A 24,608-nucleotide genomic window follows, 5' to 3' on the forward strand; every position below is an offset into this window, starting at 1 on the left:
GTCTCAGTCTGTTCTCTCTCTCTCTGCAATATCACCAAATTGGTTGGTCTACAAAGAAAAGAACTGAAGCATAACACTTCTACTTTCTGACAATTCTAGTCTAGGAGACTAGAATTTAGCTTCAATTCAGTGGTAGTCACGATCCTGTAGAGAAGGAAGAATGTGTGTATACACACAGCTGATGATCCACTACTACTACAATATAGTATAAGATCAACACTGAGGCTCTATCCCTTCCCACAGAAAACCAGTGTTCTTTGTCATAACTCCAAAAAGTAGCCAAATTAGTCTGTAGAAGTGAAATTAAACGGGAGTCCACTAGCACCTTAAAGACTAACAAAATTTATTCAAGCATAACCTTCCAATGAGTCAGAACTCATTTCTTCTGAGAAGCTGACAAGTGAAAATTTATGCTGGAATAAATTATATTCATCTTTAAGGTGCTACAGGGCTCCTTTTCTTCACAGTCTCTCCTTTTTGGAAATCCTACTCAACTGTACATGTTTGGACTCTTATGCTAACGTAACACACAGAAAAAGTAGCATTTGTGTGCTTCTAGTGAAGTCAAACAAAACAGAAGGGAAGTGGTCTGGCAAATAAAAATACTGTATTTTATGAGTCCAGCTCAGATTCCAAATACTGCCAATTTTCAAGAAGCTAGATGTTCCCCGAAATACACAGTGAAGGGGGAGCCCCGCGCTTCAAGGAGACCCACAAGAACCCAAGTAATGTGGGCAGATCTAGCTTGTGCTCTGTCAACTTCCATAAGCCTAAGGGGGGAAAATGGTTTAACTAGGATTGTCTGGTTAGTTGAAAAGGTGACAGAAGGCAGCTTTCTGGCCTCACAAACACTCCCATTGTCAAGTGGGCCATGTTCAATCTCCCTCTTCTTACTGGAGGTGACAGCAAGTCATTACAGAGAGCAGGGTGTGCTGCAGAAGTTGTATATAACCCTTTAGAACTCTAGTCTCCTGTTGTAGCGTCATTTAGTCAAGCATCCCTGTCTAGGCCAACAGCTACCTTGCCTATTGACACTGACAATAATGGCAACCACCTTTCCTGACTCTGATATTTCTGCTTTTATCCCTTTCTTTCAGCCTTTACTGCTGACGCCTCTACGGCTGGACTGAAAGCATCCCTCACAGTCAAAAAAAACCCCTACAAAACAAGCCAAGGCAAGCTTGAGGGGCTGTGAAGGCAAACATATTGCCGGGTCCAGATTTAGGTTGTTAACGGCATCAGAGAATTTAGTCTTATATGCATACAGGGTGGGTTAGGCCCCCATTTCAAACTGAGCAGTGCGTTTGGGCCAGACGCAGCCTAGATAGGCAGTAAGACACTCACAGTCAGAAGCGTTAGCACAGGCACACTAGAGGCAGAGTTTATTACACTACGCAGGCTAACAACCCTGGGGGAAAAGAACCCCTGTAAGTTAAGAATGTCAACCAGCTCCTTAAAAAAAAAAGAATACCATTGTAACCCCATTCTCCTTTGGTCAATACAAAGCAAAAGAAGATTTATACAGTGTGAGAAGCTGGAAGAAACCCTCCTGCTGCCTATCCCACCCAAACCTGGGCAGACAATTATTATCTTGGCCCACAGGTGATGGTGTCCTCTGGCTGTCACAAGCAGCGAGTAACAGGTTTTCTAATGTCAGAAAGTTGGGGTGTATCATTTTCAATAAAAGCAATATTTACCAAGAGCTGCCATTCCTGACCTTGGGAGGGTCGCCGTGGCCCCTCCCCTCTGCCCTCTGAATGTAAAAGGGTTGCGTGTGCGTGAGTGTGCCGTTTCTCTCGCCAGTGCAGACACAGGGTGTGGCTGGCCAAAGCCACGTAGTCTCTGATCCCTCATTTTGTACGCAGCAGTCTTTTAAAAAAAATATTGTATTATAATAGGAATCTCTTTCCATCTCTGTATTTTGGAAAAGTGTCAATCGTCCGTGAGGTCCTGCACAAAGAGAACTTCCGTGTGGCTCAGTCCGGCTTCTTGGAGCGTGGGCGGGTTAGGCCACTCCTCTGAGGGAAGGCAGGGCAGGACACGGCGAGGGAAGTTGGCCTCAATCTGGAACTTCTCTGGGCTCTCTTTCAAAGAGAATAGGAAGTCATGGATCACCTGGGGGAAAAGTTGAGAATTACTTGCCAACGTTTTTGCAACTGTGGAGTAAAGCGGTTCAAGGTACCGAGTCCCATTTTAACACTCTTTTGTGCTGAGAATAATAATATCCACTGAAGACGACTTTTTACCACAAAAATGCAGAGATGGAAGCCTATGGGGAATCAGAATATATCCCTTTCCTGTATATCATCACCATGAGCAAAAATAAGCCCCATATTTCCACAGAGACATTGCTTCCTGAAGGGCTGTGTGGCCCAATCAAAAGCAAGTAAGTTTACACACTGGAAATCCAGATATGAATCCCTAATATATTACATAGTAAATTGAGCAACCTCAAGCAAGCCTTTCTTAACTAAACCTCTTGCATAAGACAATAAAAAGTGTTACAGAAATGAATTAAGCCATTGCTGTATTTTGCTTCAGGTCTTTCCAACTTCGCTTACAGTTTCCACACCATTGTATATTGCACCCCTCTTCTCAATCACCAGAAAGGTACTAAGGTAGTTTAAGAAGATTTGGGCTCTCCAGTCATCAAAATATTTCCCATCAGGCACAAAAGCACGAATCTCTGGTCCATTCTCACCGTTAATGACTGTGTAAAGTGGAATCGCCGCTCCACCCTGGAGTCATTAGGCATTTTGAAGATGATTTTGACACTTTCTGGGTCATCGGGATGAGGTTCTGGCGGAAGGCATTCAGATTTCCGTTCTTTCTCCTCCTGCAAAGTCTACAGGTGAAGAAAATAGAGATGTGAGCAGGCACATCGCCGAAACTTTGACAAAATCCAAATAGAATTATAGCAGTAGCAGTTAACTCTTTATCAAGTTATTGCATCTCAAACATCCCTCAAAACCATCTTTCCTATAGACAAAGGAATAAGTGTGACAGAAGATACTAGCAAGAGTTTTGTAAGGCTGCAAAATAATTTCTACTGTGAAGAATGGGCATCACCCAGCCCAAGTTATTTATTTAGATATTTACACCCTGCTTTCCACTCCCAATGGGGATCCAAAGCAGCTCACACCATTGTTCTTCCCGCCTCCATTTTATCCTCACTGTCATCATATAAAATAGGTTAAGTTGAGGGAGAAGAGCTGGCCCAAAGTCACTAAGTGAGCTTCATGGGAGAGTGGGGATTTGAACAGAGGTGTCCCAGATCCTAATCCTACGTTCTAACCACTACACCACGCTGGCTCTCTTGATGTTAAAGTCCCATTTAATTCAATGGAAGCCAACACGCATGCTTAAATTTCTTCCGCAGAAGAAATGCAGCTGGGTTCTGCTCTTTGTTTTGCATGCTGGCTTATGTCCAATGACAACAGCTCTATTAATCTTCTGGCAGGAAGTGCAAACATGTCCACTGATTTCTACTGATCTCCACCTGGGCCAAAGGAAGAAAGATTTAATGGATTAAGAAGAATGTACCTATGCAAAAAGATAAAAGATGAACTAGCAAATTGAAGTTTTAATGATGACTCTGCATTAGTAATGATAGCACCAAGCTTCATTGATATAGCCTTTCGGCATGATTATACAAAGTGACATTTCCATTGGTGGCATGATTACAAATCATGACATTTCCATTGTGGAAGACTGACGTGCTGTTAATAAAGTGAAAGGAAGAAGTGCATGTTATTTCTGTATCTATTCCTAACTGTTCATCTTTCAAATGAAAAGACATATGTTAATGAGAATCTATTAATACTGCCATATTCTAATATACCAATTGCAGAATCAAGTCAAACTAAGTTTTAACACGAGGACTTGTCACTGAACGATAAACTTGCAAGACCGCACAGAGTCACTAAGCAGCACTAGAAACCACTAGAAAGGAGCTTTGTCACTAAGTTCATGTTGTAAAGCCAAGCAATTATGAAGGCTCCTTAAATTTTATTAGCAACAGGGGGCGTAGATTATAATCACACAGGAAAGGGCTACAGATCTAGATGCAAAAAATGGTGCATTTATTACAATGTGCCACAGCTGTCGAAATAAAGGAAAGGAACATTACCCAGACATATCTTAACAAGCCATAATTGTTTAGACACGAACACACTTGAATGGTACAATCTGAATTCTCTCTATCAAACTGCTTCTAGCATAGTAGAAAAGAGCAAGAGTCCAGTAGCACCTTAAAGACTAACAAAAAATATTTTTGCTAGTCTTTAAGGTGCTACAGGACTCTTGCTCTTTTCTACTACTGCAGACAGACTAACACGGCTACCCACTGTGAATTGCTTCTAGAATAGGTTCATTGATCGAAATGCCCGTACTGTGTAATTACAAATCACTGAAGCACTTCTTAATAGTGCATATATTTGATATAATAAAAAAGCATTCACTACCTATGTATATGATTCAAAACTCCATCAGAAAAGACACTTGTGTATTGAGAATTTACTACTGAGAACCCCAACTTGTAAGAACTGCACAAATGGACATGAAAATCTCTTTTCCCTTGAGCTCTTAAAGGCAAGTCTGGATGAACTGCCTATCAGGCTCACTGAAGACCGTCTTGCAAACGATGGAGAGCTCAAAGTTCCCAATGCAGGGAGGGGGCTGTGGCTCAGTAGTAGAGCCTCTGCTTGGCAAGCAGAAGGTCCCAGGTTCAATCCCCGGCATCTCCAGTTAAAGGGACCAGGCAGGTAGGTGATGTGAAAGACCTCAGCCTGAGACCCTGGAGAGCTGCTGCCTGTCTGAGTAGACAATACTGACTTTGATGGACCGAGGGTCTGATTCAGTATAAGGCAGCTTCATGTGTTCAATAAATCCATTAACCTTTAAGGTGACACAAGACTCCTTTTGTTTTTGGTACAACAGACTATTACTGCTACCCCACTTGAATTATTTCCCCAAGTAGTAGAGATGTAACACAGGAAGAAAAGTATTGATTTGTATGTAGTATTTCAAAACTCAGATGTTGCATCAGGAAGGCTCATGTCATCTAGAGTCAGCGAAAGTAGTTTAGTACTCCTAGGAACGCTTCATGACTTCTTTTTTGCAGAGGACCTCTTCTTATTGTGTTCATTCTGTATTTAGCCAACAACTAGATTAAGGAATTGAAAATCACTCCTTGTTCAATGAGATTAAGGATAGACAACCAGAAAGTGAACTATTCTCTCTCTTTCGTTCCCATTTACAAATTTCTGGTTTCTCATTGACAGTGATGTCAATGTCCTAGAGGCAGCACAAACCATGTGCAGTCCTAGCTAGGCCACCTATTCTCATTTTGAAACCTGGAATCAAGAACTGTGATTCACTGCTATTGACAAATTTGTTTCTCACCCGTCTCCTCCTCTCCTCTGCCAGCTTCTGCTGCTGCACCTCCTCCTCCTTCCTTTTCTTCCTCTCCCGCTCTTCTTTTTTCTTGCGATCTTTCTCCTGATCTGCCCGTAAAGAAGCCAGATATGCCTCATCCTGCTGCTGTCTCAGGACCTGTGTTTGGTTTCTCTCTTCTCTGACAAAGAAGGGACATCATTAGGGCACATTAAATGTAGTTCGAATAATGTCTGTGATCAAGAGCAGAAATTTCAAAATTGCTTAACAGGTATAGGATGTTCCACAAGCTGAAGAGTTTGTTAGGGGCACGCCACTTAAATTCTGAGCTGTGGCTAGCCTCCAAGAGGCATATGGCTGCAGTCTGAACGACTGCACAGCTTTCCAGTTATTAACATGCCCACCCACCACAGCAAGGATCTGGGCACACAGCTGAGAACTAGGAATCTGAAATGATATTTAAACAAAAAATTTTAGGAGAAACATTATGCCCATTACAAAAGTACTGTTCAATCCCAACCTTATTCATCAACCTGCTTAAGACCTATTGGTCATTCAAGCAGAATCATTAAAGAAAAGCAAAAAGTCCCATACCCAGAGGGTTCCAATAAGGGGTAAGTGGAACCTACCATTGGGGTGGGGGATAAAAGGTGCCTCTAAGGAAATGTAGGGTTTAGTGATCTATGAAGATTCTGCTGGATGGCTGGTGTTACACTGCCCATGGCTACAGAGGGGCTAAAGACGCTCCCATTGGCCTCTTGCCTGGAGATGGAGCCAGAGGACAGGCAGCTGGTCCTCCTCCACCTCACTGCCGTTGCCACCCACTCACCTGCTCACACTTCTGGAAAGGTCAGGCAGCAACAGTGAGGGAAAACGTCATGAAAAGGGGCCTTGTTAGTGATGGGCCAACTGCTAGAGCGTGAGACCAGCAATTGCTTAACAATTTTGGCCTCTGACGCTGGCCTTGTTTTGTGACACTGGATGAACTAAGAATTTTTAAAAACCCAGGGGTAGTATTTTTAGGAGAACATCTTGAGACTGCTCTTGCACCAGTAGTCATATTTTTTTTCTTAGCAGTACGACAGAAATCTGACACAGCCAGCTGGAATTAGTAAACTGGTAGCACTCTCTTCCCATACAGCACTAGCCCATTCTTGTTTAATGCACACAATCTATCTCAATCCCTTACATCCTACGCAATCAAATTCTGCCACAGAAACAGCTTGCCACTAGCATGCATGATGATCAGGTCATGTTAACAGAGCGGCAAGCTGAAGATAACTGCATCTTTTCCATCTCTGCATCTCTCATGCTATATGCCCAAATACTAAGATCACACAAGAGTCAGTGGCGATAGACTTCAAACAAACATGGGGACTGGGGCAGGCTGCCTTTCTGGCATGAGTGCCAAATGAAATGCAGCAACTGCCTGTGAAGATGTACAGAGATGGGGTTTGTTACCAGCTTACCTTTCCAGGCGCTCAGACACCAGGTATGTCTGGTTGGCATCCATGATGAATGTCAGTTGATTAATGAGGTCATCGGGTTGGATGAGTCCTTCTAACCTTCCCACTACAGTCATTCTGCGATCTTTCAACATGATCATTGCCAGGAATGGGTAGGTGTTCTCACGCAGAGCCTGAGAAACTAGACAAACACAAACTGTAACCACTACTGGCAATCTCAGTACACATAAACCCTTTGTTTTACTAGTCAAAACATCCCTCAAAACCATCTACTTTGACTGGCAGTTGTCTCAAACGTTTCAAGCAGGGGTCTTTACCAGTTCTGCCACCTGTGATACTTATAACTAGCCACACCAGGGATCTGCTGTATAAAAATTGTGTGCTACAGTCTCTCCCCAGGGGACTGTGGAGACTACCCTTCTTCAACTCTAGGCTTTCATAGCTGATACTTAATATGAGGAGAGATTTGTCCTGTCTGAGTTCCATTTCAATAGTAAATTCATATTGGAGATCTGGTATTAAAGACTACTTCAGTGTTAATGGCATAAAAGCATGTTCCCAAGGAAACTGGTATATTTAAGGATCAGCAGTACTAGACAGCAGAAAAGAGAGAAGCCACTTTCCAGAGTTAAGGAGAAGGCACCAGAGAAATTATGAGGGGCTCAGCCTTTAGAACAATTTTTTAAGGTTATGGCCATAATAGTTTTCAGACTTTAATAGCTGAAAAGCCACATGTGGATTGTTCACACTGCTAAGTGCTTGTGAGTTCTCACAGGACACTGAGATTAAAGAGATCGGACTATGGGTAGGTAATTGGAATTTGGCAGACTTCCACCCACAGACCCCAGCAGATTCCTAATTCTGCCAACACATCAGAATAGTCCTTGAAGACAGCAAGAATAACACTTTTAGGTTTGATAAAATAAGGTTCTAACAGAGCAGAAGGATCCAAGGACTAACTTTTAGGTGCTTGTTTGGCCACTTAAAATGAAACATTATCTAAGATTTGTAGATAGTCCTGGAGCTGTTTATCCATTTAGCAAAAAGAGATAGAATAAAAGACAAAACATAAAAAGAAGCCGCCAGGAAGAAGTTATTTTGGCAGCCTGATTCTAAACATTTACATGGAACATGCCCCATAAGTACAGTAAAATCCCCTCCGCCAGGAAATATGCATAAGATTGCAGTCTAAGGCTGCAATCCTATGCACACTTATCCAGGACTAAGCCTACTGAGTGGGTTATTGAAATGCAAGTTGTATCAGCATTAGATGACATTACCTCTGTATCCTTCAGGCTTATTTGTGGAACAAGCCCAGAAAAGCATCCTGGTATTTATAAGGGAGATCACTTCAGGCGCGCAGAGAGTGTTGCTGTAGGGAGTGAATTAAGAGATAAACACTTGAAGCCATATCTAGAACCCACATATGTCTCCAATTCATTAAGAAAATACTCAACCAACCTACCGACAGAATTCATCAGTATCTTGATGATCATCACCATGCAGGTAAACCAGGAGGAAACGCAGCTCCCTCTTTGCGTCGTTCAGTGCCTTGAGAGAAAGCAGAAACAAATCGAGAGATAGCTTGGCAGTGTGCCCAAGGGAGAAGTGTCAGCCACCAGGAAATTACTTTGCTTCCATCAAAATAGTCCATGATGCAGAGCACACAAAAGAGACTGTGCCAAAGGTTTCTCCGCATCATCGTGCACAGCTGAGCCTCTTGTTTAGAAAAGATCTAAGACTGTCCCCTCTTTGCAGTTTTCCTGCTGCTGGGATAGAGCAATACATACAAGTGCTGTACTTGGACAGGGTGGCCTCCAATCAGCTGCCTCACAATCACCCATGTCCAACTGCCCAAAGAACACACCTCTGAAGGTGAAGCTATTAGCTAAGCCCTCTGTTCCATTCCCTACTGGTTTAGTGGCAGAATTTTCAATTTCTTAAAAAAAAACCTTTAGATCTCCATGCTTACTTTTGTAAATAAGAAACTTTATTTTACCTGAAGGTAAATTTAAAGTCTGCTTTTGTGAGAGCCACCTCCTTCCCAATAGAAATGATTCTAACATACCTCCCATACCACAGAATCAATACCTTATACCAACCTGGCTATACGTTCCCTGGTAGAAGACAGGATGTATCCTTCCATATTTTTCTTCAAACATATGAATAAATGAAACAATGTCACCCACGGGGTCAGTGACCCGACTACGAGGATCAGGGCGTATGAAACGCAAAGCAAACCTAGGAAAATGTAAAGAAGTTGAAGCATCGGCTTCCTAGGTATCCAGAACCTCAAGAACAGGGGTAGGGTGACCACTTTTGGCTGCTCTATTTTTCTTTTTAGAAGTAGATCCCCATTGTCTACTAACACGCTTAAATACAAAGTAGGTGTACTATCACTATCACTGTGTTAAGCAGCCCTGAGCATGCACACACACTTGCTTAAGAAAATAGAGTGTCTTGCTGGATCAGAACCAAAGTACCCTTACAACAGCAGTAAGAGTTTTGGCAACAAAATAAGTTAGCCTATCAAAAACCAATGGGCCAATGGGCCAATACCTGCCTTATCTAGCCAATGCTGGTGAAGTTCAGAATAAAGGATTAACCCTAGCACATACACATAATGGACTTACCTAAATATATCAAGTAATGTGTAATATGTAAATCGGAATGGAAGCATTATCAAATAGTAACCCCATCCTAACAAGCCCTGAAACAAAGAGAGAATTAGGTGTTTATCAATGTATTTCTTTTAAATACAACTTTAACTGTCTTATCTCTTAGCATGTGCTTGGGGCGGTGGAGAGAGATCACAGCATATGTTTGGAAGCCACCAACTTGAGGTTTAACCTTAGACAAGACATTCAGGAGAATTTTTTTACATTTTATCCCACCCTTTCTCCAAGGAGCTAAGGGAAGATTATGTGGTAGTTCTCCCCTCTTATTTTATCCTAACACCACTTTTTTTAAATAAAATTTATTTTTTTAATTTCTTAACCATTAAAATACAAGCACACAGTACACAACAAAACAAAAACACAGTGCAAACATAGAAACTAAAGTATAACAAAACAAGCTTTAGTTGGGTGAACATACAGAATTTTGTTTTCCTCTTGTAATCCTCCCTATAATATTTTATCCTAACACTTCTTTGAAGGATACAAACTGAGAAAATGTAATTGGCTCAAGTCATCCAGTAATTGAACTGAGGTGAAAAAACGCAAGTGTTCCCAAGATTCAGACAATATTTTCCCATTCCTATAGTTATGTTATTTCATAGCATTGTCAAAAAGAACATTCCTAATTAAAATAAATGCAGTGATGAAATAACTTGCCCTTGGTTGTGGTCTTGAAACAACATAGCTGTAAATCCTTTGGTCGGCAGTGTTGACTTGCAGTGGTCGGGAAGGTGGTGGATTGAAGACACTTGGGACACCCTCTTGTTCATTCAGTCGATCCTGAACAGCTGCCTGTAATAGGATTACAAAAGGATCACAATAGGATCACAAAAGGATTCTATTATTATTGAAGAAACATATGTATCTGTTTTAAATATTTAGGTGAAGAACTGGCTTGGGACACCTAAGAGACATGCAATGCAGTTGAACCCCGTGTATCCTCAACTGAGCTCCACTCATGAAACTCTCCCACCTTTGAACATACAAGCACAGGACAAATTCAGTTTAACCAATTTTCTTTGTTGGGGGGGGGGGTGGCGTTGCTTGCTTCCTTTTCTGGAGGATTTTGACATCATTGTCAAGCTGCACAAATTTACTATTTATTCAGCAGAATGAGAAAGCAGGTGCCATAGTACCTCAATGTTCCAGTTGTGTTGTTCCAGTGTATGACGACATTGGTCCATGGACTCTATGCCAGTCAAGTCCTAAGGAAAAGAGAATGCGGGAACCCATCAAAATAATATAAGGCCTTTATTGTGCCATTTTTTTCATTTAAGCAATTCCTCATCAAAGATCAGACTTTTATCCACCACCACGCAACAGGAATTAACACAGTTAATACAACTGAAAATCAATGGTATAAAACAAGTTCACCAGAATGTATTTGATACTGTTTTTAGAATGAGGCCAGCTGTTAAAATAATAGTGATGGATGATTCAGGTAATTTCTTCCTTTACCACCGTGAGAGCTGCTTTTCTTCGCCTTTCCATATGGATGTATACCAGAACAAGGAGTTCACATCATCAATTCCTGAAGGAGCCAAGGGCCTGAGAGAAACCAGCTGGGGTCCCCCCTCCCACAACTTCCCTGGATCTATGTCAATACTTCTGTGCCTTGAGTTCAGATCATCAGCAGTAGAAATTGTCATCTTATGAGCTGATGACAATTTCTACTGCTTCCCCTCTTTTACGACTAAACACAAACTAAATGACCTTTCACCATACCACACTGGCTAGAATGGTTGGTAGATGTATCAGATTCTGGAAGGCATGATGGATGAATCCACAAACTACCTACTAGTTAAAAAACAATATCCAATGTTATCATATCTACATTAAAAATGTTCAGGGAATGGACTGCTACAATGGGGTGTGTGACAAAGAGGAAATGCTTAACAGTTATAAAACATAGGTCAAAAAGGAAGTAAACTCTTTTGGTGGCTCTATTGCTAGCACATACACTCATTATCCACAAACAATAAAAGGCACTCTTTACCTCTCACATGTAAGCAGTATGCAAGTACCACAGAGACTTCCAAAGACAATATGTAAACGAATGAATAACAATTTGAAAACAAACATTTTCTTTCAAATGAGACATGTACATTTGTCACACATCAGGCAGCCCTGAGGTTCCCCTACATTACCCCTGCTGTGGTCAGTGGTTGCATCAGGCCAAGTCTTGACATTCTCCCCCATAATCAAATTATTTAGATTTTTCCTCACCTAAGCGTTTATAAATAACATAGCAAGAGCCCTGCTTGAATTACAACAGTATGACTAAGATGGCTTTTACTGCTTTTCATTAGCACTTTTTCTAGTTTATTTTCAGCTTTCAGTTTCTCAGCATTCTCTGTCAGAATAGTGATTCATCTTCAGTCTGCTCTTTGCTGGCATGAGTTCATAGTTTTACACCACCAGATATCAGAATAAGAGGAGGCATTCTTTCTCCAGACATGTTAACACTATCTGTAATGCCCCCACAGTGCATCAACAGAAAACACACAGCATAAAGAAATTCATCAGCAGCATGCCTCGGGCTGTAGCATTTCACTCAGCCAGTTAAACTGGTGTTCCTGGTCTTTCCTCAGCCTTCAATTATACTGGACATGTCAGGTAACATGTCTTGCTCGGAAAACCAAGATATCATCCAACTGGGATTTTTAAAGGGAATTACCAGCAGTGGAATCCCAACTCTTCCCCCAACAACAGGAACAAAGGGACATTTTACAAATAAGCCCCAAATAATATTCACTATAAATCCCTTTTAAAAAAAACACCAACAAATGTAGATGCTTTTTCAGATCATGTAATTGACAGGGTATGTGCACCTAGAGATTTCATCACATTTCAAAGCCGTGAAGGTTTAACATGATGAAAACATATTTCCCAGGCCTTTGATTGTCAACCTTTTCAATTGGTTTAAACACTGCTACTGCTTATAAATTTACAAGGTTCACTCACTCATTTATATTCCTACATATCTGGAACTGCTTCAACCTACAGTAAAACCGGCTGACAGAATTTTCTCTATTTAAGTTTGTGTAAGAGACTAAAGCAGCTTTATGTGAGAGAGCGAACATCACATGTCAGTGCTGTATCATGCCGTTACAGCTTAAACAACTTACAGTATTCGTTCAGATCTAACAGATTAAAAGAGATGAGCACAGAGTAATACAATGCAGGGTCCTATAATATTTTTCTGTTCAAGAATTATCAACAGAACTGATGGAGAGTCAACTATAGTAACCTTATGGGTTCCCTACAGCTACAGAAAGCCATGCCAATATTGAACTTTGTACTGTTTGCACCAACTAGCATTCTGAGAATCTCAGCTTTCATAGACATGTTCCTGTGCCTATAACATCTGGGGCTGCTTTAAATAAAGTCAGAAAATTTCCTGGCTCTTCTAACAGCTTGTACTATCCTCTCATCACTGTTACAACCAACGGAACGGAATGACATTTTTGTAGCACTGGAACATTTCCCATACATACTGCCAACAGAGATGAAGTTCTCAACAGTGAATTCTGTTAACTCATAAAATCAAACCATTAAATCAGATGTCACTGTCTTAGATCCCGACAAACATTTACTCTGATGGAAGGATTTCTGCCATCAGAGTATGACTTCCTTGCTCTCCTCTCCTGCCACTGCCCCAAAAATGCCTCCAATGTGCTGCTTCTGGGGAACAGGGATCTCAAGGAACAGCATAAGTGAGGAGTAGGAGTTCTGCAGTAAAGGGAGGAATAGACAACCCCTCCCCCTTCCATCAGCAGAAATCCTCCATGCGATCCATATTCCTATGGCCCCATTCAATACTGTACCCAATTTTCCTATGAATGAAAGGACCTCCTAAAGATACAGGAGATCGGTTTTACAGCAGCCATAAAAAATAGTATTTCCTCACCCCCAATTACACACATATTACTCAAGGTCTGAGACATTTTCTGTTATTGTCTTAATACCAGAAATACCCTCATTCTAGCCAACTGCACCATCTGTATATAACCAATCACTTACAAGGAAACGACATAACTACCATACTTCTTTTTTCTAACACTAGAATATTTGCCAACTTCAGGTATAAAATTTACATGGCATTTCACAAGGACATCTCTTATCTAACAAACAACAGTTGGGATGAACAGCAAACAACAGTTTGCAAACAACGGTTGGAATGAAATGCTATGGATGGTGACACCAGGGGGAAAAAACCACTTGGGCATTATGTGACACCATGGGAAAATGGCAATCACAAGTTAACACATTAATTTTATAAATGCATCACAAGCTACAGTGAATTATAGAGTTATATTATCTATCGCTCCCTCTATTTGTAAAGAGGATATTCTGCTTCCCGACATGCCAGGTGACATAATGGAGGGGGAAGTTTTTAGACTGTTGCGGAAGACATGGCCTCTCCAAAACCTGGTATTTATGGACTGCATGTGCACACTGCCCACACAATGCTAGTGAATGGGGGTAGTAGAGTAATAGCATACTAACAACAGACCACAATTTAATACAGGCAAGGAAATAACAGGTTGCCTTACTTTCGTTTGGCTTTCAGTACTGCTGAATGCTTTGGGGGCATTCTGGTCAATATGTTAAATTAATCCCATTTTTGTGGGAAAAATAGGAAGCTACCACACAATTAGATTAGACTAGATAGAACCAGGTAGAAAAAAATGTGCTGGGAATCATAAAGCTCTATGCCCCTCCCCACAAACTCATGCGGTTATAAAATTAAATATGCAATCACAAAAACACACAATGTCTAGGTCTCATACCACAGGGCAATATTTGGAAAGAGACTTTTAAAAATAGACCCAAAGATGCAGTTAGTGATCTAAAGCAGAAGGAAAGCCAAATTCTGTGTCTTCATGATAAATTAGCCTCAGGCTTTTAAAACCCCATTACCAAGGACAGAGGCTGATGAATCGTTCATAACACATTTCCATATAGCTTGTGACTAGCCCTGCTGTTAATTCCCAAACCACTGCCAAATTCCAGAGAATTATGTTTCCAGGGCGAACACCACTTGGTTTCTAACGTAAGAGCTTTAGCAAAGTTTTGGAAACTTTCTTTTCACTCAAGTGCAAATATCAGTGGCAGTAAAAATGCAACAATTGCCAGATAGAATCTGGTAAAGTTTTTCACAGAATCCAATATCTTACAATGAAAGTTGTCTTTGGACAGTATTTCAGTATCTGGTAGCAGAATGCTCCTCTTCACACTGTCTCGGTCCTTCATAAACTGAAAAGAACGGCCACTGCGATTTGCCAAGCAAACGTGATTAGGAGCGCTGTTCCTTTATTGGTCTGCTGGAGAAGTAGCTTAGACAGACCATAGCTGCACATGCTACAGAGGCAGTGTTCTTTCCTCAGGCTTACAAACTACCAGTGGGACTGCTGTATGTTCCCCAGTACATAACGGAGAAGGTTGGACAACTGGAATCATGCAGCAGGAGGTGAGGCATAAGGGAGGTGAGGAAGAAACGAGAGCTACCCCCATGCCTCCACGAATCTCTGTGCACCCTGCAACTTAAGGGCACAATCCAGCTGCAGTTTATCTTCATACGTCTCTCTCATTCAAAATTAAAAATAAGCTTAACTATTACACTGAAATAATGGGAATTATTAGAATTTGATAAATTGTATCTCAATTTATTCCTTACAGGGACTCCAACGCTCTTGCTAATGAGTAGCAAGATGGTTTTCTGTTATGGAATGTATATATGTTCCCTAAAGTGCCAACCAAACTTACTCTGACATACAGCCGGACTCTAGCATACCTGGGATTGAATCTGTAGCCACAGGCAAAATGACTTCCACTCGCAAAGCACAATTTTCATGCCTCACCCCTCCTGCAGAATCTTGAAATGCCCCCCAAAACCCAATTTCTGAGGAGATCTACAGAAACATGAGTTCAGGAGGGATTCAGGTTCCTGCTTTTTTTTTGGGGGGGGGGGATCTTGCTCAACAAGTAGAAGTCCTTGCACCAGCAGAAATGCTAACCTGGATCCAGTCCTATTGTTAATCAGTCAGCCAAAAGCATCTGTTGTTGATGAAGTGGCTTCATTTCCTTTCTTGAGCTTGCTGACAGTTTTTCTTTAGCAAAATTCCTAAGGGCATGCCTGAAAGAACACAAGTCAGATGCATGTTTGCTAAGCCTGAAGTACAGGAATAGCATGAAATTGCACTTTATATTTTTCTCTGTACTTTCGCCCCTTAGTTCATTCAGCTGTAATATACAGCTCTCAGATGCTCTTTACTCCATTAGCTTTCTTCATTCTAAATACCATTGGCTCTGTGCCTTAAAAAATTATAATGGCAGAGTTCCTGGAACAGTATGTAGGCTTTCAGACACTACCTATCTTTTTTCAGTTCTGGAAAAATGCCTTTCCCTGCTTATCAATCCCACCACATGCCGTTAGTTGTTTCCCCAAGTTTAATTTAAACATATACTTTCTAAGTGCCTTGTAACCCTGCAGCACTAAATAAAATACTTACTATGCTTTTACATTGATTGAGCACAGCACAACAGCCACAGCTGTATGCTCTTAGCTTAATTTACTTCTGAAAATATCTGCCAGTGTATAAGTGTGAACAGGTCAGACTTGTTTAAGGAACTTATATAGTGTCTTTCCATACAAAATTCCCATAAAAGCTACAAAGCAAGCTACAATAACTATCAAAACAATTAAACCAGGCTTGAAACACAGCATTAAACAATTATAATAATATTCAGCAGGGTCAGGACAAAGCAGCACAACTTAAACAAACCCATCACTGGATTTCACTAAAAGACAGAGAATATAAAACAGCCTTCATCTGTTGCCAGAAGTTATTCATGCATGCAGATATGTCAGGAGGGTGTTCCACAGAAAGGATACTGAAGTCAAAGAGCCACCTACCCATGAAAGTCATGGAGCATACAGAACAGAGCCTCGGTTAGTGTGCTTATGGGTAGGTTCCTACCAGAGAAGACATTCGTATAGACATCCTGGTCCCAACCCAATTGGGTTTTATAGGTCGAAACCAGCATTTTAAATTAGTATGTGAAAGCTAATTATGAACTTTAACCATGGATGAAATGATGTTTGTTAATAACCTGGCCAGGGTGCTCTGAAGCAGTTAAACATTCTAAATACCTTTCACAGTCAGCCCCAGGTATAATCACAGTAATCTAACCTGCACATTACCAAAGCATGGATAACTGTAGCAAGGTGATGCCTGCGTTTTTTTATAAAGGTTAATCAGATTTCTGTTCAGAGAAAAAGCAAAGCTTTCTGAATACTAGACAGCAGATGCTGTCTAAATGATGGATAATGAAAAATTATGCTAAATCTCAATAAAATTAAGACACCTTCTATCCCCAGTTACCAATGTAATGGGAGTACTTACTGAACTTTAATATTAAACCTTGTTTGGGCAATAAATCATTTAAATCAATTATAAGAAGTCTGATAGCTCACCACCTTTAGTTGTTTTTTTTTAAACAGCAGCTCTTCAGCAGCAAGAAAAATGTCTTGGCATCCTTCTTAGATTTCTAAACAAAATGCTTTAATCAATTATTTGTTCCCAGATTTACCAAATCGGCTGGAACTTGCTACGTATAGTTCTGCACAGTACATTATATGAAGATCTGGTCATCCAAGGAAGCAGGAAAACCATGCAACATTTCTGCACTTGAAAGCCTGCGGCTGGAATGTATACCGTTGAAACTTTACATACCAACATCATCTGAACAGATCACAACATTATGATAATTCATCATTAGTAGGCAAGCAGATGCAGTTTGCAGTACATCTACTCTCAGATACTCAGAGTACAGAAGGTCCTGTTCAGATGAGTGAAGCTGTCATGGCACAGCATAACGGGAGAAAAGGTCTTGCAAATATGAGGGTCCAAGGCCATAAAGGACTTCGAATCATAGAGCTGGAAGGGACCACGAGGGTCATCTAGTCCAACCCTCTGCAGAATGCAGGAAATTCACAACTACCTCCCCACCCCCATCCCCAGTGACCCCTACTCCCATGCCCAGAATATGGCTAAAGTGCCCTTCCTCTCATGATCTGCCTAAGGTCATAGAATCAGCATTACTGACAGATGGCCATCTAGCCTCTGATTAAAAACCTCCAGGGAAGGAGAGCTTACCACCTCCTGAGGAAGCCTGTTCCACTGAGGAACCACTCTGTTAGAAAATTCTTCCTAATATCTAGATGGAAACTCTATTGATTTACATTGAATTGAGCCTGGTAACTGATGGGAAGCCAGTGCAGTGACTGCAGAATGGGAGTAATATGCACTCTCCATCTAGTTCTCAATAATAGCCAAGCTGCAGCATTCTGCACCAGCTGGAGTTTCCAAACTGATTATGAGGGGAGACCAATGTACAGTACATTACAACAGTCTAGCCTCGATGTCACCATGGCATGGATCCAAGTGACCAGATCAGCTATACTGAGGTGAAGGCCATTTTTCGAGCTAGGCTGCGTTGGAAGAACACCTTTTTTTGCAACTGTATTAACTTGCTTCTCCAGCAATAGTGTTGTGTCCAACATAACCCCGAGGCTCTTCAATGAGTTGGCAAACATAATATCCTTCAAGACCTCCACCCTCCCAACGGGTATTACCTCTGTCTTTTCATGATCTAGTTTCAATTTGTTCACTCTTAGGCATTTAAGCACAGGAGCCAGGCAGCAATTTATGACCTCAACCACATCACTACGACCTGTTAAATATCTAAATATTTTAAAACTAAATCTCTTCTAAGTGGTACAAAATAAAGTAACCTGGCAAAGTGGAGAAGACAGCTAGAATTCAGAAGCCAAGCTGATTGAAAAATATTTCTGGCAACCACACTAACATTTTAGCTTTATATAACACTATATGACACTAACATTTTAGCCTTATGTAAAAACATGTAAATATTACATTTTTTCTCAGTCTCTGAAAAGTGATTTTAATATAATTTTAATCAAGAAATGTTTAACTAATGATGTGATGAGGTCTCTTATATTTTTAAAAGTGTGGTCTGAATCTTCATATACTATTCAGCTACTAACAAATTCTTATTGCAACTTCCAAGTTCTATTCTGTAACAGCATTCAGCAACCAATAATTAAAGTTGTCGTTGTGCGAAAAAATGCAGCAACGCCAAAAAGAACATGAGTGTTTATCAATACATCTATGTTTACAAATACATCAAGAAGTTAAGAGGAAGAAAAAAACCCCGAAGGTTGTGAGCTCAAGTCTTCAAACTGCTAACATTTCTAGAAAGGTCAGCACTTATAACCGATTCTGAAGCAAAGGTTATAAGGGGCGTCACATTTTACATCAGTGTATAATCAATGATTTATTCACACCTTTAAAAAGGCCACAGGAGCCAAATATGCCAGTCCAACACTAAGAGATGGCTATTGTCACATTTCCAGCAAAAACTCCATCAGAACTGTCCACTACATTACAAATGTCTACGAATTGGTGCTGGCGACATAAGGGGACATTTGTTTACTTTAGATCTGTAAATCTGATAGGACTTGCATAAAGTGCTCAGTGCACTAACAAAATGTAAAACAACAATAACGTAAGGTGTGGTGGGGATTGTATCCACTGAACTCAGTGAAACTTCCCTCCTAGTAAATAGGCATAAAATTGGGTTGTACACAACTGGAAGCTTTTAAAGCCTTGCACATACCACTTAGTACAGGTAAGCCGCATCTGATTAACCAGGGTGGAAAGGACTGGGATGTCCTCCCTACATACAGGCGTACTAACTCACTTCCCGTTGTTATCTTTAATCACAAAATACAAGTACTGCTGCTGTTGACGAATGCCGAGGCCACGATGCCACAGGATTATTCCAGCACGTTTTACCAACCCGCAGGCCGGATGCGCAGACAACTGACTGACTGGCTTCGCTTCCCCGCTGAAACGGATCCAAGCCAGCGGTTCCCCATCCTAAAAGGGGGAGCGGGATAAGCGTCCGGGCAGAGACCGCCCCAGGCAGGCGGCAGGAAATGCACTTCAAGCCTGGGCGCAGACTCCCCATCCCGGCCGCTTCTACGAGGGACACCGTCCTCGGCCGCCGCCACATGGCCCCGCCGCCATCCCGTGTCTACGCCGGCCCCCAGCAGACACCTCCGGCCAACCTCCCCCCGCTCCCCTTGGCCGCGCCGGAAACACTGAGGGGGCAGGAAGCGCCGGCTGCCCCCCGCCCCCGCCAGGTCAAGCCCGTCCCCCTCCCCGCGTCCGGCACCTGAAACTGAAGCAGCTTCTCCGTTTGCTCCGCCGACAGCTCCCGCTCCTCTGGGGCTGCCATTTTGCTGCCGCCTCTGACCCGCAGCTGCGTCACTCCAGGGAAGTGACGCAACAATTCGAAACTTCCGCGCGCTTTCCGAGCGCGCCATAGGGCGAGACGCGAGAGAGACTCGCCTCGCCCCTTCACTTCCGGCGGGGAATGGCCCGGTCCCGGTTTTGAGGGATGAAATGCGCGAGTTGTGTACGTGCGAGTAATCGAAGCGGGATGAGAGGAGCGCTTTGGCCTTGTTGCTGGAGTGTTTTCTGTTTTTTTATGGGTTGTTTACCTGAGTCGGTGTTGACAAGACGGGAGGTCCGAAATGCGAATTCAGCTAACGCCGTGGGCCACATATCCATGGGAGGTTCTGCCTTGGATTTGCCGCTCTCTAGATGCACCTTTTCCCCATCCGAATTCTCAAAACTGTGCACGGGGGCTTATTGTTGAGTTCTGAGAATTCGGATGGGGAAAATACGCGTCTAGAGAGCGGCAAATTCCAGGCAAAACCTCCCATGAATATGTGGCCTTAATTAGAAGAATCCGGACGCCCATGGAAATCATCTCGTCTGTGATGGCAATTCCACAAAGCAATATCAGAATAGCTGCTTCCTATATTCCCAGCGAGAAAAAATTCGATATAAAATTCGATATTCACAATTGATACTTAGGCCATTTATGCACGGGAGGTTTTGCCTTGAATTTGCCGCTCTGTAGATGCACATTTCCCCCATCCGAATACTCAAAACTCAACAATAAGCCCCCGTGCAGAGCTGTGAGAATTCGGATGGGGAAAACGTGCATCTAGAGAGCGGCACATCCAAGGCCAAACCTCCCGGGCATAAACGGTCGTTGTTAAAGCAAGGGGGTGGGCTTTAGGGTCGCTTGCATGTAGCGAATTTCAAGGGCTATCGAAGGTGCTATCATCACATTAGGACCTCGGGACAATTGCGGCCCCTTCCCTGGGCAGCGCGTCAAATTCCCATTCTTTATGGCCCCTCCTTTCCCCGCGTTTGGGTTTTTCAGGCCCGCCCATATCCACCGAAGGCGTGAGCGTGCAGCATTCCTCGTCTGCATCGACCCGCCTCTCGCTGGCTGTCCAGCGGGGTGCTCCGGCCCGCCGTGCGGCCGCAGCTACCCTTCAGTCTCCCAGGACCTGGCCGCGAAGAAACTGCAGATTGTAGGCGAGTGAGAAGCCTGGTGTGGTGGCCACGGAACGTACAGAAGCCGGAGAAAACTGGCTGACCCGCCATTCTAGCCACGCGGTGCAGCGACTCGAATCGCCCCTGCACAATATAGTCCTTTGAAATGCTGGTGGGCGGGCCGGTTTTAAATCCATCCGTGCGTGGATTGGAAGGTTAAACTCTCACTTTCCCGCGGGGCACCAATCTGTATTCACACGGAAGATATAAAAGAGAGGAAATGAGAGATGGTGGTGCAGAGAGAAGGAAAGTGGCGATATGGGTGCAGAGAGAAGGAAAATGGGTATAAAATGTTACAACATACTATTCCGTTGTTGATGTAGCATCTGAAGAAGCAAGCTCTGACTCATGAAATGTTATGCTGGAATAAATTTTGTTGGTCTCTAAGGGGCCACTGGACTTTTGTTTTGCCTTACTCAGACTAATGTGCCTGTGTGTGTTAAGTGCCGTCAAGTCCCTTCTGACTTATGGCGACCCTATAAATTGTATGTGTGTAGCAGCCGACTTATGGCGACTCCTTTTGGGGTTTTCATGGCAAGAGACTAACAGGTGATTTGCCAGGCCTTCCTCTGCACAGCAGCCCTGGTATTCCTTGGTGGTCTCCCATCCAAATACTAACCAGGGCTGACCCTGCTTAGCTTCTGCGATCTGATGAGATCAGGCTAGCCTGGGCCATCCAGGTCAGGGCACCCTATAAATTAGTGACCTCCAAAATGTGCTATGGCTAACAGCCTTGCTCAGGTCCTGCAAACTGAGGCTCTGGCCTCCTTTATAGAGACAACCCACCTCATGTTGGGTCTTTCTCTTTTCGGAATCTTAAAAATGTAAAAGTGGTTCATAGAATGATCTGAGTTGTGTACTCTTGTCCTATGAATTTTAGTCCTATCTGAAGCCTGCTACAATCATAGGATGAGTGTACTAAACTAATTTTGGGGTGCTATGTTCTCTGCACCTTCCAACATTTGTCAGAGAAAAAGAAATATTTCTATGGGAATCAGAAATCCACAGTACAAGTTTGCAAATCAAATGAGTGAGCCATTTCCATGGGTTGGGTAGCCAAAGAATTTCAGAAACAATAACCTTTACTCTACAATCCAGTGTGTTCTCACATCCCAACATAATTGATCTATATATGTTGCTGTTGCCACAAAATTGTGATAAGCCTACTTGGGGATAGATCATATTGTCTACAGGACTTTTGACTATGTCTACAGGACTAGATCCTGTATCTGTGTCTCTTTGTATCTCAGTTGCTCCTACAGACTCAGTTTTGTCTACTACTGAAGCTTATTTGTGTGGCTAGCATAATACCATCTCTCATTCTCAAAACTTAGACAGTATGCATGGAATTTCATAATTCTGGGGTTTTGAGAGTGATCCTGCACACATTTTCTCAAAAGTCCTGTAGATCATAGAATCTTCTATGATCTATATATGTTGCTGTTGCCACAAAATTATTATGATAAGCCTACTTGGGGAAAGATCATATTGTCTACAGGACTTTTGAGAAAATGTGTGCAGGATCACTCTCAAAACCCCAGAATTATGAAATTCCATGCATACTGTCAAAGTTTTCAGAATGAGAGATGTTATTATGCTAGCCACACAAATAAGCTTCAGTAGTAGACAAAACTGAGTCTGTAGGAGCAGCTGAGATACAAAGAGACACAGATACAGGATCTATTGAAGATATGTTAGTGCCAGTGTCCTGGTGATGAATACTCAGATTTGACAGAAAATTGGGAACATCTTGTTATTTGAAAGTTTTGTTAACTTTCTTTCACTTGGAAGATGACAGGCTTTACTGCTTCTCATCATCCATTATGTGTAATGACAAATTCCACTTCAGTTTCTTACTCAGAGAATCACACTTGAAGGATTTATGATAGCATTCACACCAAATTTTTCCCCGCCTCTACTATTTATTTTCCCGCTTCTGTAATTTTCCCTATAAATATTTCCAAAATGATTTCCTTTCAGTGTGTCTGAAGACATAAGCTCTGAATCATTATAAAAGCTCATTTTGAAATAGACGTTATTAGTCTTTAAGGTGCCTCTGGACTTTTTTATTGCTTCTAGCCAGATAATTGTTTTTTGAGACTTGTTTTAAGTTGCTAAAGTGTGCTGTTTTTGTGTTATTCCTGGGTTTTTCAGGTGGAATTTTAAATAGTTTATTAATTGTTAATTGCTGTTATGGTGTTTTATTTTTTTATTATATTTTACTTTATAAGCTGCCTTGAGCCAATTCTCTGGACAGGTGGCATAGAAATCTTCTAAATGAATGAATTTTTAAAAATTTACATACATGCTATTTTCACTTATTAATTACCCTAATAACACAATTGTTAGCAACTCAGAGGAGGAGAGACCAAATTTGGGGTGTGTGTTCCTTTCCCATTCCTTCAGGCCTCAAATGCCTTTTACTAACAAGCACATTTTATGGAGAGTGATGATATGAGAAATAAGCCTCTCTATATTGACAAAGGTTTCTAGCTCAAATTATTAGAATGGGAGGTCTATTGGGGCTAGGGTGTCCTGTAGAATGCTAAAGAACTGGCATGTTCCTATGCTGTATGGAATTCAAATGTTGAGAAACGACTCTCCATCTTTCAGTTGTGTATGACAGTCAACTTGGAGCTGGTAGTATTGGCGCTTGTTCATGAGCTTTTTTTCAAACATTCTCTCTTGATTTCTTTTTTCAAACATTCAGTATTTGCCATTTCCCATGCTTTGTTGCACAGCAGAGGATCCCAGGTTTGGTAGGTTCCATCCAGATGTCCATGAACCAAGTCCCTTGTTCATTAGGTCTCTCCTTCGGAATCATTCAGTATATGGCCTGTATACTGGAAGGACCTTTCAGTGCAGATGGACTACATGAAATGCACTATCCAGCTGGACTCTAGGCAACACATTTCCTGCCTCTGGTTTATGCTCCAGAACCAAGAGGAATGCCAAGAGTTACACATTTCTTAGGTGAACTGAGTGATGTTCCATATTTACTGCAGTTTTAAACACTCTTGCATTAAACTTTGTGCAGTTCTACCTGCTTGTACCAATCTACCTCATTAATACTTGAGCATAGCAACTTTAGTTTTTCAGGGTTAGAAAGTGCACTGTGTGTTTCTTACATTTCCAATATAAGTAGTGTGAAGTATTTTTTATGGTAGCCCAGAACTGCTAATGAAGCGGGGTGGGGGGAATGAGAAGAGCACTATCCAGCCTTGGAAGACAGACCTCAAGGCAAAGGAAGACGCTTGGGGATTTGAGAGAAATGGATAATAGATCATCTTTCAGTGTCCTTAGAAAATTATACCTCAATTTAATCACTGAATTAAATGCAGTTGCAGCCATCGACATGAAGCATAGAATTAACTCATAAGGCCAGGATAGCTTTAGACAGCAGGGAGAGAAAGTAAGCAAAATCTAGCCATGGCTGTGTGATGCAGTGTGATGTAGTCAGAGGTCTCCATATCCTGTCCCATCAATGATCTAAGTATTGAACACATAAAATTCACAAATACTTAGATAAAACAGTATTATAGGTGTGTATAATTTCATTTCTTGCC

General features: G+C 41.9%; 1 protein-coding gene across 1 annotated transcript; it reads right to left on the reverse strand.

Annotated features, from left to right (window-relative positions):
• Positions 1 to 1,598: 1,598 nt before the first annotated feature.
• FAF2 (Fas associated factor family member 2) lies at positions 1,599 to 19,927 on the reverse strand. The gene is made up of 11 exons (XM_056863777.1): positions 19,805 to 19,927; positions 10,675 to 10,743; positions 10,196 to 10,330; positions 9,494 to 9,570; positions 8,963 to 9,101; positions 8,326 to 8,411; positions 8,141 to 8,232; positions 6,864 to 7,041; positions 5,404 to 5,575; positions 2,702 to 2,845; positions 1,599 to 2,115 (listed from the first exon to the last, which is right to left on the reverse strand). Exons 1-11 carry the CDS (start codon positions 19,865 to 19,867, stop codon positions 1,933 to 1,935), a joined length of 1,338 nt encoding a protein of 445 aa, XP_056719755.1. The 5' UTR covers positions 19,868 to 19,927; the 3' UTR covers positions 1,599 to 1,932.
• Positions 19,928 to 24,608: the final 4,681 nt, after the last annotated feature.

Source organism: Euleptes europaea, chromosome 1, assembly GCF_029931775.1.
Source record: "Euleptes europaea isolate rEulEur1 chromosome 1, rEulEur1.hap1, whole genome shotgun sequence".
NCBI lineage: Eukaryota > Metazoa > Chordata > Lepidosauria > Squamata > Sphaerodactylidae > Euleptes > Euleptes europaea.